The 12,479-nt window shown below is 46.2% G+C and overlaps 2 protein-coding genes and 1 long non-coding RNA gene across 3 annotated transcripts; all 3 read right to left on the bottom strand.

The window, feature by feature from the left end:
• Nucleotides 1-2,381: 2,381 nt before the first annotated feature.
• On the bottom strand, nt 2,382-3,529 carry LOC143141764 (uncharacterized). Its single transcript, XM_076302477.1, has 4 exons — nt 3,088-3,529; nt 2,921-3,004; nt 2,703-2,825; nt 2,382-2,599 (listed from the first exon to the last, which is right to left on the bottom strand). Exons 1-4 carry the CDS (start codon nt 3,464-3,466, stop codon nt 2,403-2,405), a joined length of 783 nt encoding a protein of 260 aa, XP_076158592.1. The 5' UTR covers nt 3,467-3,529; the 3' UTR covers nt 2,382-2,402.
• A 353-nt stretch (nt 3,530-3,882) lies between these two features.
• LOC143138959 (uncharacterized) lies at nt 3,883-5,755 on the bottom strand. The gene is made up of 7 exons (XM_076299462.1): nt 5,536-5,755; nt 5,302-5,411; nt 4,894-5,184; nt 4,651-4,801; nt 4,433-4,568; nt 4,160-4,330; nt 3,883-3,985 (listed from the first exon to the last, which is right to left on the bottom strand). Exons 1-7 carry the CDS (start codon nt 5,612-5,614, stop codon nt 3,883-3,885), a joined length of 1,041 nt encoding a protein of 346 aa, XP_076155577.1. The 5' UTR covers nt 5,615-5,755.
• A 4,177-nt stretch (nt 5,756-9,932) lies between these two features.
• On the bottom strand, nt 9,933-11,068 carry LOC143141757 (uncharacterized). Its single transcript, XR_012990794.1, has 2 exons — nt 10,990-11,068; nt 9,933-10,291 (listed from the first exon to the last, which is right to left on the bottom strand). It is a non-coding gene; the product is annotated as an uncharacterized LOC143141757 (long non-coding RNA).
• Between the last annotated feature and the right edge of the window lie 1,411 nt (nt 11,069-12,479).

The raw sequence follows: 12,479 nt of genomic DNA, 5'->3' as shown, positions 1-12,479 counted from the left end.
TGCTTGGTTTGATCCATGAACTTTTGTGCATCCAAAACTGTCAGAAAATGCAGCCGAATGGCTGTGTGGATGGTACTTTACAGGGCTGTCGCGTAGGTCAAAACTTACCAGCAGGGTGGTGTCATGCAAATCATGTTTATTTCATATCAAAACACTTGCATATATCAGATAAAAGCACAATATAGATGTTATGAGGTGCTTGGTTTGATCCATGAACTTTTGTGCATCCAAAACTGTCAGAAAATGCAGCCGAATGGCTGTGTGGATGGTACTTTACAGGGCTGTCGCGTAGGTCAAAACTGACCAGCAGGGTGGTGTCATGCAAATCATGTTTATTTCATATCAAAACACTTGCATATATCAGATAAAAGCACAATATAGATGTTATGAGGTGCTTGGTTTGATCCATGAACTTTTGTGCATCCAAAACTGTTAGAAAATGCAGCCGATTGGCTGTGTGGATGGTATTTTGCAGGGCTGTCGCGTAGGTCAAAACTGACCAGCAGGGTGATAAATATATATATATACATGTATGAGCAGTTTGACAATGGAATTCTAACTATTGGTATTGCAGCTGCTGGTGGTGGTGCTACTGCTGCTTATTATTATGTTTCTTTTACAGCATATAATAGATATTTTTGTGTAAAGTCAAAGAAAAGATGGCAGGTGGGAAAAATTCACTTTATTATACACAAGAAGGCAACACAGAACATTAATTTCCTGGTGCTGTCGCTCCTGATGCTGGTGCTGCCGCTCCTGATGATGCTGCCGCTCCTGATGCTGCTGATGCTGCCGCTCCTGATGTTGCTGATGCTGCCGCTACCGCTCCTGATGCTGCTGATGCTGCTGCTGGGGTGGGGTGAGAGGCGCTGTGCCCAGCGTCCTTGCCTCATGGGGGAGGGGGGTGGGTGGAGAGGGGTGGGGGGTGAGAGGCGCTGTGCCCAGCGTCCTTGCCTCACGGGGGAGAAGGGTGGGGGGAGAGGGGCGGGGGGTGAGAGGCGCTGTGCCCCAGCGTCCTTGCCTCACGGGGGAGAAGGGTGGGGGGAGAGGGGCGGGGGGTGAGAGGCGCTGTGCCCCAGCGTCCTTGCCTCACGGGGGAGAAGGGTGGGGGGAGAGGGGCGGGGGGTGAGAGGCGCTGTGCCCCAGCGTCCTTGCCTCACGGGGGAGAAGGGTGGGGGGGTGAGAGGCGCTGTGCCCCAGCGTCCTTGCCTCACGGGGGAGAAGGGTGGGGGGAGAGGGGCGGGGGGTGAGAGGCGCTGTGCCCCAGCGTCCTTGCCTCACGAGGGAGAAGGGTGGGGGGGTACTGGTGCTGCCGCTCCTGATGCTGGTGCTGCCGCTCCTGATGCTGCTGCTGGTGCTGCCGCTCCTGATGCTGCTGCTGGTGCTGCCGCTGGTGCTGCCGCTCCTGATGCTGCTGCTGGTGCTGCCGCTCCTGATGCTGCTGCTGGTGCTGCCGCTCCTGATGCTGCTGATGCTGCTGCTGGTGCTGCCGCTCCTGATGCTGCTGCTGGTGCTGCCGCTCCTGATGCTGCTGCTGGTGCTGCCGCTCCTGATGCTGCTGCTGGTGCTGCTGCTCCTGATGCTGCTGCTGGTGCTGCCGCTGGTGCTGCCGCTCCTGATGCTGCTGCTGGTGCTGCCGCTCCTGATGCTGCTGCTGGTGCTGCCGCTCCTGATGCTGCTGATGCTGCTGCTGGTGCTGCCGCTCCTGATGCTGCTGCTGGTGCTGCCGCTCCTGATGCTGCTGCTGGTGCTGCCGCTCCTGATGCTGCCGCTCCTGATGCTGCTGCTGGTGCTGCCGCTCCTGATGCTGCTGCTGGTGCTGCCGCTCCTGATGCTGCTGATGCTGCTGCTGGGGTGGGGGGGTGAGGGGTGGGGGGTGAGAGGCGCTGTGCCCCAGCGTCCTTACCTCACGGGGGAGAGGGGTGGGGGGTGAGAGGCGCTGTGCCCCAGCGTCCTTGCCTCACGGGGGAGAAGGGTGGGGGGGGAGAGGGGTGGGGGGTGAGAGGCGCTGTGCCCCAGCGTCCTTACCTCACGGGGGAGAGGGGTGGGGGGTGAGAGGCGCTGTGCCCCAGCGTCCTTGCCTCACGGGGGAGAAGGGTGGGGGGGAGAGGGGTGGGGGGTGAGAGGCGCTGTGCCCCAGCGTCCTTGCCTCACGGGGGAGAAGGGTGGGGGGGAGAAGGGTGGGGGGGGGTGAGAGGCGCTGTGCCCCAGCGTCCTTACCTCACGGGGGAGAAGGGTGGGGGGGAGAGGGGTGGGGGGTGAGAGGCGCTGTGCCCCAGCGTCCTTGCCTCACGGGGGAGAAGGGTGGGGGGGAGAAGGGTGGGGGGGGGTGAGAGGCGCTGTGCCCCAGCGTCCTTACCTCATGGGGGGGGGGGGTTGAGAGGCGCTGTGCCCCAGCGTCCTTACTTCACAGTTTGTTGAGCCCGTACCCTAGAGTGGTACCAAACATACAGCCGTAAATGCTGCAGGAAGTGCTCCCTTGTCATGTACGGCAAATGGTGCTTCAGCCGTTTCAACCGTGCATTAAATTGCTCAGCCTGCTGGGTGTTTATGCCTGACAGCTGAGGATAGCTGTCAGCATTATAGCCAACACTGCAACCTGCACACACACAAACAATTGAAGAAAATACAGTATCGTTGTCTTGCATTGACAAGAACAACAAGTGAACAACAAGTGTAATGCGTTGCAGAACATTGCTCACCTTTGTGATTCCTCCAGTGCAACCGGTCTATGAGGAACCAGCTCCTCTGGAAGAAAGCTGGATCCCTGTTAAGGCTGAAGCTGTGCAGCTTGCATGCATTATCATAAATGATAACATCCGGTGCTGAAACCCATATAAGGAATGTAGACAGAAATCAATAGATGTTGCAGAAAATTTGTCGAAATTGGTACTACCAAAAACATGAAGGAAGTTTTTACCGGTCAGCCATCTGGTCTTCAATGCGGTAAATGGCAAGTCAACGGACTCCGGAGACTCCATTACCGCATAGCCATAGCAGACACCTAGTGTAAATATGACATGAATTTATAGAGCAAAATATAACTAACCACATTTAAATGGTGAAATGTGATTTTTGAAAACACACCATGCTTGCACAGCACTGTAAAGATTCCTGGGATGAGGGCAAAGTGCCTTGGGGAAATCTTTTTACAGCTCCTTTCCTTTTTCCTCCTTATATCTGCCTCATACACACCCCTGGCTCTCAGGATGGGGAGGAAGGGGAAAACGGCATCATCCACATCACCAGCATTAGGCTCCATAATGTCCTCTTCAGCCACTTGCTGGAATGGAGCCTTTGCCACCCTCCACACCTCTTCCAGCAGAGGCCTTAAGTGGGGGGGGAAGTGGCCAAGGGTGGTGATGATGGTCCACCAGAGGGGACACTGCTCAGCCAGTGCTTTCATGACAGAGGACAACTGTGTCACATTGTCCTCTGTCATGAGGCACTTAATAATGCCCTCCATCTCAGGCCCCAAATGAAACAGAGCACAAGCTGGCGTGGCCTTAGCCAGCTCTTTGAAAAGAGCCCTGTAGGGTTCATCAGACTTGATGCTGTGGCCCTCCTCAGCCATGTTCCTCAAAAGGGGCAAAATAAATGGGGCCTCCTTCTCTGCAACCACCAGAAGTTGAGCCCATTCTTCTTGCCCAGTTAGACCTTCCCCATACCTCTTCAGGGCCTCCCTGAGGTGTGGGGACTTGATCAAAATTCGATCACTATGACTATTGGAATGAAAAGCAAAATTGATGACTGTCATTTATTTTGTATAATTACATTTGTATAATATAATCTTGACATATGTCATACTATGACTGATGTTCATTTGTAAATATATATCAGACAAGTTGAAGGATTGCATACATATACAATGTTAAAAAATACTTATCTTCCTTCTTTCCCTTGGTCCTGAGTGGGCGGTGTAGCCTGGGGCTGCTTGGCAAACCGGCGATGATAACCAAGCGTGGTGCCATCCATCACCACAGCCCTGCAAGGAGCACATACCTGTTGTTATATGTTCAGTTGTGTTCAATTGTAATGTTGCTACTAGTATAACTACTACTACTACTACTACTACTACTACTACTACTACTAATAATAATAATAATAATAGCAATAGTGATGATGATGATGATGATGATCATGGTGATGATAATCCAACCTTGGATTAGGCCCGCATTGAGGACAACAAAAGCCCTCAACCTCTTGGATGTCCACCAATTTAAGGAACGACAGCCATGCCCACCGAAACCTCTTGTACGTTATTATCTCCACCACCCCATAGTCCTGAAGATTTATCATCAGGCTTTGATGATAATTGTACATGGAGGTTCTACAAGGGCAATGTGACAAAGTGAGCAAAGAGAAGATTGTTGGATAGTATTCATTTTCATATTTGCTCTGCACTGTAAGGCTTGCCTCTGCTGCTGCTTACCCAGAACATAAAAAATGGGACATGTAGTCCCGCAGGAGGTTGTGGTGCACAAAATAACTGCCCATCTGCAAGATGAATGGGTGCTGAGGGTGCAGCTTTCCCTCGCAAGAACCATTTGTGCAGGCATAATGGTAAGCTGGAATTGAAGTGAAAGTGTATATGAGTTAAATCGAAAGAGTGATATAAAATGAACTCTCCTTTCTTTTTCTTCTACTCACATTGGCAGGCCACTGTTGCTGTTGTACTATACAGTGGCTTTGGGGTGCCAGAGAGGATTCTCTGATTGGAGTATGGGGCTCCACAGCTGCACACTCCACCCATTGTGGGATAAAGAGTCATAGGGTTGCAAAGAGCCTTACAGAAAAGATCCTTTGAAAACAAAAAAATTGTATGTGAAACATGAACTGACATGTGGACCCCCAGATAAGTATTGCATTATATTAGTCCCATTTGGTGGATACCTTAAGGTGAGGGGGGATGTGGAATGAAATTGGGTCAATTCTCAAGGCTGTCGGAATATTTTCTTGGCCCCTTGCCCTTGACCTCTGGAGCCTATCCCCCCACTCATCCCACACTCCTTGTTCCACCTGGGTTCCGTCTGTTAGACCCTTTATATGTCTACAGGAGTGATGATCTGCACACATATGGCAATAGGGCCGCCCATCTTTGCCAGACAAATATGTGCAGTCATCACCCCTGCACAGCACAAACATGTTTGGGTCAAATGGCACTTGGTAAAAGTGTTCGCCATCCTGAGGAACATATGACAAGACATTCCATATTCCACATGAGACAATGAGCAATGTATTGACCTAGGAACTATGTTTATATATCTATATTTATCTATCTATCACATTTCTGTAACTCACATCTGCTGAGGCATACTGATGATCAGTTGCCCTGATCTCAGCCCCCTCAGCTATGATGACTGAGATCAGGGCATCAATATGCAGACAGGAACCATGCATTCCTTTGAAGTCTTTGAAAGAAACAAACAAATGTTGTTTTTCATTATTTTGCTGTACAATATATGATCATTACATATGTCAACAAGTTAATGCGATTACCAGTATACACTCAAAAAAGTCTTAAAGCTTATGTACCTTCGTACAACATGCAGCTTTTAGATGTTGTATTGATCAAAATTGATCGCTGCATGTTGCAGGAACATGTTTGGACCATATTCCTTCCATCACGAAACAGAATGTGTCTTGTTTTGACAAACACATACTTTGTTGTCTGTTTATGTAAAGACAGAGAAAAAAATTACAAGGCACTATTGTAGTGGTTATGAAGGGAACTGCTTGTATTATTGCTTTAGGGATATTGGAAACAGATATTGCATACAGATAGAGTAAATTCACATTCAAGCAAATGTAATACTGTACTACTAAAACATAATTTCATATGTTTCAGATCGCTTTTTTATAACTATGCTGTAATCTTTTGGGTATTTTCACATCTCTTTCACTGGGTCAAGTGTTGATTTTACCTTCTACTTTGGCCACGGTCTCAGGGTTGTACTAACTGTTGTGTGTACTGGCTTAAGTGTGAATTTTATATCTATCGACAGTAGATCAACCTTAGCTGGGAGGATTTCAGGTCCATTTGATGTTTTGAATTGTCTTTGCCATGGGAATGTTATTGTGAGTATTATTTACCACTGTAGAGTTTGATGGGACCAGGTAGATGGACCCAGATGTATTGCATGGCATCACCATGTCCTCTGACAGCAACCTCCCCTTGTAAACCTCCAAATCTGGTATGTCCACAAACTGTTGATAATAAATTGATGTAAAAAAAGCTACATCATTACATCAGCATACACATACATCAGAATACCATTATAGACCTATACTAGATTAAGGTAATGATTAGTCAGTTGTTGCACCCCAAAAGGGAGGGAGATTTAACTGTGAGAGACTTAAAAGCAAGCCTGGGCATTAACATGTTTGTGCAGGCAACGTTTCGTGTCTTCTTCAGGCAAAAATAAATAAATAAACAGAAGCCTGAAGAAGACCCAGCAGGGTCGAAAAAGAAACGTTGCCTGCTGTACAGTGTTGCGGACATTATATTTTTTCATTTGAGTAAGTTTTTTTTGTCCTGCACCTGCCAGAAGGTGGGATGTGCACACAATAACTTTTTGCTGAACATTAACATGTTTGTAGCATGCCTCAGATCCAACAAATCATCACATTTCTTGCACTGTATGTGGGAAAGGGAGAGCGCAATAACCTCACCTGGCCTATGTATTTCTGGAAGCTAATGTGATAGTGCCAAGATGTGGAACTAATCCATGTTCTGTTTCTATAAATTCCTACTTGTAAATGTTTCTGTAGCAAAGGGAGGGCAGTCCTATGGACCAACAGCTTGTCCTCCATGTCAAACAGCCAGACCCCATGGTATGGTGGAGTGCACGTCCCTCCCCTTCGGAAAGGGCACTGGTGCGTTTCAGGCACCCCCGTCGTACTTCACCCATGCCAAGGTGACCCACACACTAATGATTTCAGGCACCTTTCAGGCAACCCCGCTTTAACCATCTCTAGAGTGGCTCTCAGGGGCCAACATTTCCTGGGGGGTCCGTCATACGACCAACACCTTGATGCACCTCTGATTGGCCTTGTGCCAAGCCTTCCCACTCTGATTCCAGGCAATCTTGTGGCAAGCACTTCCGTTTAAGTGACTTCATAATTTTTATACTTATAAACGTTTTTTTTAATTTAGTACGAGGTACATACAGCTTCACAATGCTGCACACTTGAGCAATCACAATCACACTTAGTTACAGGTCACAGAATAGACCACTAAAAAGAATAGAATAGGAAACAAGTTCAAGTTCAAGTACTTTATTGTCATGTACTCAAAATAAATTATAAGTAATGCTGTTTGTTCAAGAGACAGCTCAACTTAAAACAGCTCAGCAAAAGTAGTAATTGGTATATTGTAAAAGGTATATTGTGTGTGTGTATGGGGGGGGGTAATGGGGTGTGTGTGGAGGGAGGGGGTATGCTGTGTGTTTGGATGTGAGGGATGATGAAATGGTGAGTGTGCATGGGGGGGGATTAATGGGGTGTGTGAAGGAGTAGGGTGTACATGTGTGTGTGTGTGTGTGCGTGGGAGGGGGGTGATGAAATGGTGTGTGTGTGTGTACGCGGGTTACGCGCGCGCGCGCGCGTGTGTGTGTGTGTGTGTGTGTGTGTGTGTGTGTGTGTGTGTGTGTGTGTGTGTGTGTGTGTGTGTGTGTGTGTGTGTGTGTGTGTGTGTGTGTGTGTGTGTGTGTGTGGAGTGGGGGGGTGTAATGGAAGGGGGGCTGTACCTGTGTGTGTGGATGGGATGAAAAGGTTTGTGTGTGTGTGGGAGGGGGGGTGATAAAATGGTGTGTGTGTGCGTGTGGGAGGGGGGGGGTGTAATGGGGTGTGAGGGAAAGGGGGCTGTACCTGTGTGTGTGGATGGGATGAAAAGGTGTGTGTGTGTGTGTGTGGGGGGGGGGTGTTGATGTCTGTGTGTGTGGGGTAATGGGGTGTTTGGATGTGAGGGATGATGAAATGGTGAGTGTGCATGGGGGGGGGGGATTAATGGGGTGTGTGAGGGAGTAGGGTGTACATGTGTGTGTGTGTGTGTGCGTGTGTGTGTGTGGGGGTGATGAAATGGTGTGTGTGTGTACGCGGGTTAGGTGTGTGTGTGGGGGTGTGAGGGAAGGGGGGCTGTACACGTGTGTGTGGATGGGATGAAAAGGTTTATGTGTGTGTGTGTGGGGGGGGGGGTGTTGATGTCTGTGTGTGTGGGGTAATGGGATGTGGGGGGGAGGGAGATGATGAAATGGTGAGTGTGCATGGGGTGGAGGGTGGTGTGTGGGTATGGTTTGGTGTTGGAGGGTAACTGAAAAGGTATATTGTAAAGGGGATTAATGGGGTGTGTGAGGGAGTAGGGTGTTGCTGTGTGTGTGTGTGCGTGGGGGAGGGGTGTGTGTGTGTGTGTACGCGGGTTAGGTGTGTGTGTGGGGGTGTGAGGAAAGGGGGGCTGTACACGTGTGTGTGGATGGGATGAAAAGGTTTATGTGTGTGTGTGTGGGGGGGGGTGTTGATGTCTGTGTGTGTGGGGTAATGGGATGTGGGGGGGAGGGAGATGATGAAATGGTGAGTGTGCATGGGGTGGAGGGTGGTGTGTGGGTATGGTTTGGTGTTGGAGGGTAACTGAAAAGGTATATTGTAGAGGGGATTAATGGGGTGTGTGAGGGAGTAGGGTGTTGCTGTGTGTGTGTGTGTGCGTGGGGGAGGGGTGTGTGTGTGTGATGAAATGGTGTGTGCAGGGGTTTGGTCTCTGCATTTATCCCAATCCGTGAATTAGTGAAACACACACAGTGAGGGGGGTGTTGGGTGTTGATTGTGTGCGTGTGGAGGGGGATGGTGGGAGTGTAAACTGTTCAGCTTCAACATGACGCACACTTGAGCAATCACAATCACACTCAGTTACAAGTCACAGAATAGACTATTAAAAAAAGAATAGAATAGGAAACAGAACAACAGTGTAAACTGTTAAGCTTCAACATGACACACACTTGAGCAATCACAATCACACTCAGTTACAAGTCACAGAATAGACTATTTAAAAAAGAATAGAATAGGAAACAGAACAACAATGTAAACTGTTAAGCTTCAACATGACACACACTTGAGCAATCACAATCACACTCAGTTACAAGTCACAGAATAGACTTTTAAAAAAGGGGTTTGGGTTTGATTCCTGCGGTCACCATTCGCCCTTGACCAAGGCACTTTAGCACAAGGAGTGATTAACGTCAAAAAAATCTAGACTGGAGTAACTCAACATTTGACATCTCCGATATGTTAAGTGTTCTAAAGACGTCAAATAGCAAAAAGCCTTATCGTTAGCAAATTGATAGCCAAGGAGCCAGAAGTGAACACGCATGTATGGCTATAAAAACTGTGCCTTCATTTTACAACTAAACACGAGAAAAAACTTTTATAACCCTTGAGCCAGCTCCTTACTACTTGATCTCAATGGTAATGCAGCGTTTGTTTGCACCTCCAAAAGCATGGCGTACCTGGTTACCTCCCAAAAACGCCCTTAAAACGCCCACAAATACCTGTATGTGTGGAAGAATGTTTAAGCGACATAATAATAAACTGACTATGTTGTGTAGTATACATATCGACATCTAAATGGAATATTATATGAAACTCATGTAAAGAGCGTAACCAAAATAATGTCTTGTAAGCATAGTCAATTAACATTACACTCGAAAGGGAGGTTATTGGTCCTCCATCCACAGGATCTTGTTCTGGAATACAAAGTGGTCATGAAGTAAATTTTCTGATATTTTGCACTGCTAAAGTGAACAAATTTGAGATACAATTTGAAAAACAACGCAAGATGTACTTACCTAGGACCACTGAGGGATCAGAGGGTGGGGTAGTCACGGAGGAGATGAAGGCAGAAGGGCAAGGGGTGGGTGTAGAAGAGATGGGAATTGGGTTGGGTGTAGAAGGGGTGGGAATTGGGATCGGACCAGAAGCAGCCTGAAATGAAACAAACTTTACATAACACTCATTTAAGAGCAACACACAATTGTGAGGCGTTCTCCACCTAAACATACACAAAGGTACTTTAAAATGATTTGTACTGTCTCCTTCAAGCCTTACGAAGTATCTGTCAGACTGACATCCTGTCAACATCTTTAAGTTATTGTAGAACGACTTATGGGGTCAACTAATGCTTAATAAGGTTTACTCACTGGACGTCTATGCCTCTTCAGAGAGGGAATGCGGTCCAAATCGAGACCATGTAGGTCTCTCTTTGTGAAGCATGAAGAGGCCACTTTCGCCAAGGTTGGAATATCTGAAAGAGAAAAGGGTTCAGTAATTACAGGCAACCTTAAACACAGGCATCCCAATATTTCTTTAAAAGAGTCTAGGTCTAAAAACCTGTGAGAAATCTATGTCTGAGTTTAAATCTTACCAATTGAAAATAATCTAGCATTGTAGGAGATGTCTCAATGCCTAACTGATAATGTATAGTTACTGTTATGCTGATGTATCATTGAATGTATAGTTACTGTTATGCTGATGTATCAATGAATGTTTTGAATTATTTTATCATTATCTTTTGGTGAATGAGTCTGAATATAGTCACATTTTGCGTTACCAATAACCCCACGTATTATCATAGATAGGTGGCTGACTGTACCAAGTAAACACAGGACGTCTCAGACTACAGACACAGAAACTATTATCATTATCACACCGGCTACAATATACATTTAACTTATTAATAACGTGAAAGCGTCAAGTTAAAAATCGCCTTATTAATTCAATATAACGCCTATCACCCATAGTTCATGTGTGCAAAATGCAATGTAAAGTAGGCCTAGTGTCAATACACTAGTCGTTTAGACGATATCATTGTTATTAGATGATATCGATCGTTTTTAAAACATCTCAAAACAAAGCCATGACTCATTGTAAATATCAAAAATGAAGATATGGGAGGTTTATTTGGAGATTCACCACATCCATCACGCCAAAATATAATCCTACCTCGTTTTCTTTTATCCGCCATTTTCAAATATGCCGCGATTGTTAGAGGAAACGGAAATACGAGCCTGTAGGAATTGAACGAATCGCATTGCGACCTTGCGCATACTAATGAGGTGGAGTTAACATGTTCTCGCCCTGGAACACGGCCTCATCCATGCCTCCCTGAGTCTCGTCGTAAGCAAGCGGGCTAGTTGAATGGCCTATGGAAAGCGGTTTAGGACATAACGTCTGTCAAAATAACGCCTCCACGTGTAGATTTTTTACTTCTTCAGGAGTAAAAAATTGAAGTCTGAGCAGACGTGATATTTTTACGTGTGCCACGCGCAAAAACTTTGCGTCTGACGTCAGAAGTAAAAAAATGACGACTGGATGATTTGCTGCAATGCCAGAGCCTATGTGCCAGAGTAGACACAGCATTGGCTGCTGGAATGGAAACAGGAAATGCAGCCGCTATAGTTGCAGCAGAAGAAACAAGATGCCAGAGCAATGTGCAGAATATTCCTGCTCAAATCGGCGGACCATCGCAAACAGGGCTCGGGGGATTACTTTCCACAAGTAAGATTTAACATTATCGTACTATTGGTTGTATTTTGTGAATGCAATATTACCAGAGAGTTGAAAAGGAGCAAGGATCTTTGTTATTACTGTATGTAAATCGTAGCCAGCTAGCTAGGCTACTTGCTAGGTGTTCAGGTGTTCACCCGGCTATGAACTGAGACTTGATAAGTCATATTCCATAACACTGACTTACATTACAACTGACACAAGAATGCTATTGTAGAAATGAATCAAATATTACTAGTATAACATTGGCCGGCGAATTTTACACAAGTGGTACAGACTGTAGCCTATTATTGGGCAGTTGCTACTTGTAGCTTAGCTAGTAATAAGTGTGTTGGTGGTAGCTTCACTATTTCCTGAATAAAGTAACTTTTCAATAGCTTAACTTCTTTATATGAAGTAGCTTGGCCAAACAAGCTACACTTTTCTTGTCATGTGAAATTAGCACAAGGCATAAAAAAAAAAGGTTTGGTTCCTGTTGGTTGTCAGTTGAGGCCATGGGTCGGTAGGGAATTTTTTGAGACTGTTGCGACCTAAAATGCCTGGATGGAAGTTGCGTTGATTTTAGCTGTTTCTTGTGGAGAAATTGCAGGAGGAAGTGAAAATTGCAAAAATAGTTTAAATTTAGGGCAATTAAGGTTAGTAAGACCAAAATCACACTGATAATCTTGATGCTTATTAAAAAGGATAATCAAAGGTAAACAGTAAGGATTACAGAAAATCAAAGTAGGCCTACTTTATTTGTGAAAATGCTTTGACTGAGGTCATTCACAAAGCATTATAGTAGAACTGTCCAAAAAACACAGTCACCTAAAGAGATGGCATCATGTCATATGTTTCAATATATTCATATGTTTTGTAATTCATATTAAGTTCATATCTTTTTAATAATTCATAGTCTGTGGCCTGCATAATTACTAATAGCCAAG

This window comes from Alosa pseudoharengus, unplaced genomic scaffold, assembly GCF_046254945.1.
Source record: "Alosa pseudoharengus isolate Yale_2024_CS ecotype anadromous, Long Island Sound unplaced genomic scaffold, YU_APseudo_1.1 YU_APseudo_1.1_scf_10, whole genome shotgun sequence".
NCBI lineage: Eukaryota > Metazoa > Chordata > Actinopteri > Clupeiformes > Clupeidae > Alosa > Alosa pseudoharengus.
The sequence above is the reverse complement of the archived record's forward strand: the minus strand, read 5'-3'. Positions and strand labels throughout refer to the sequence as shown.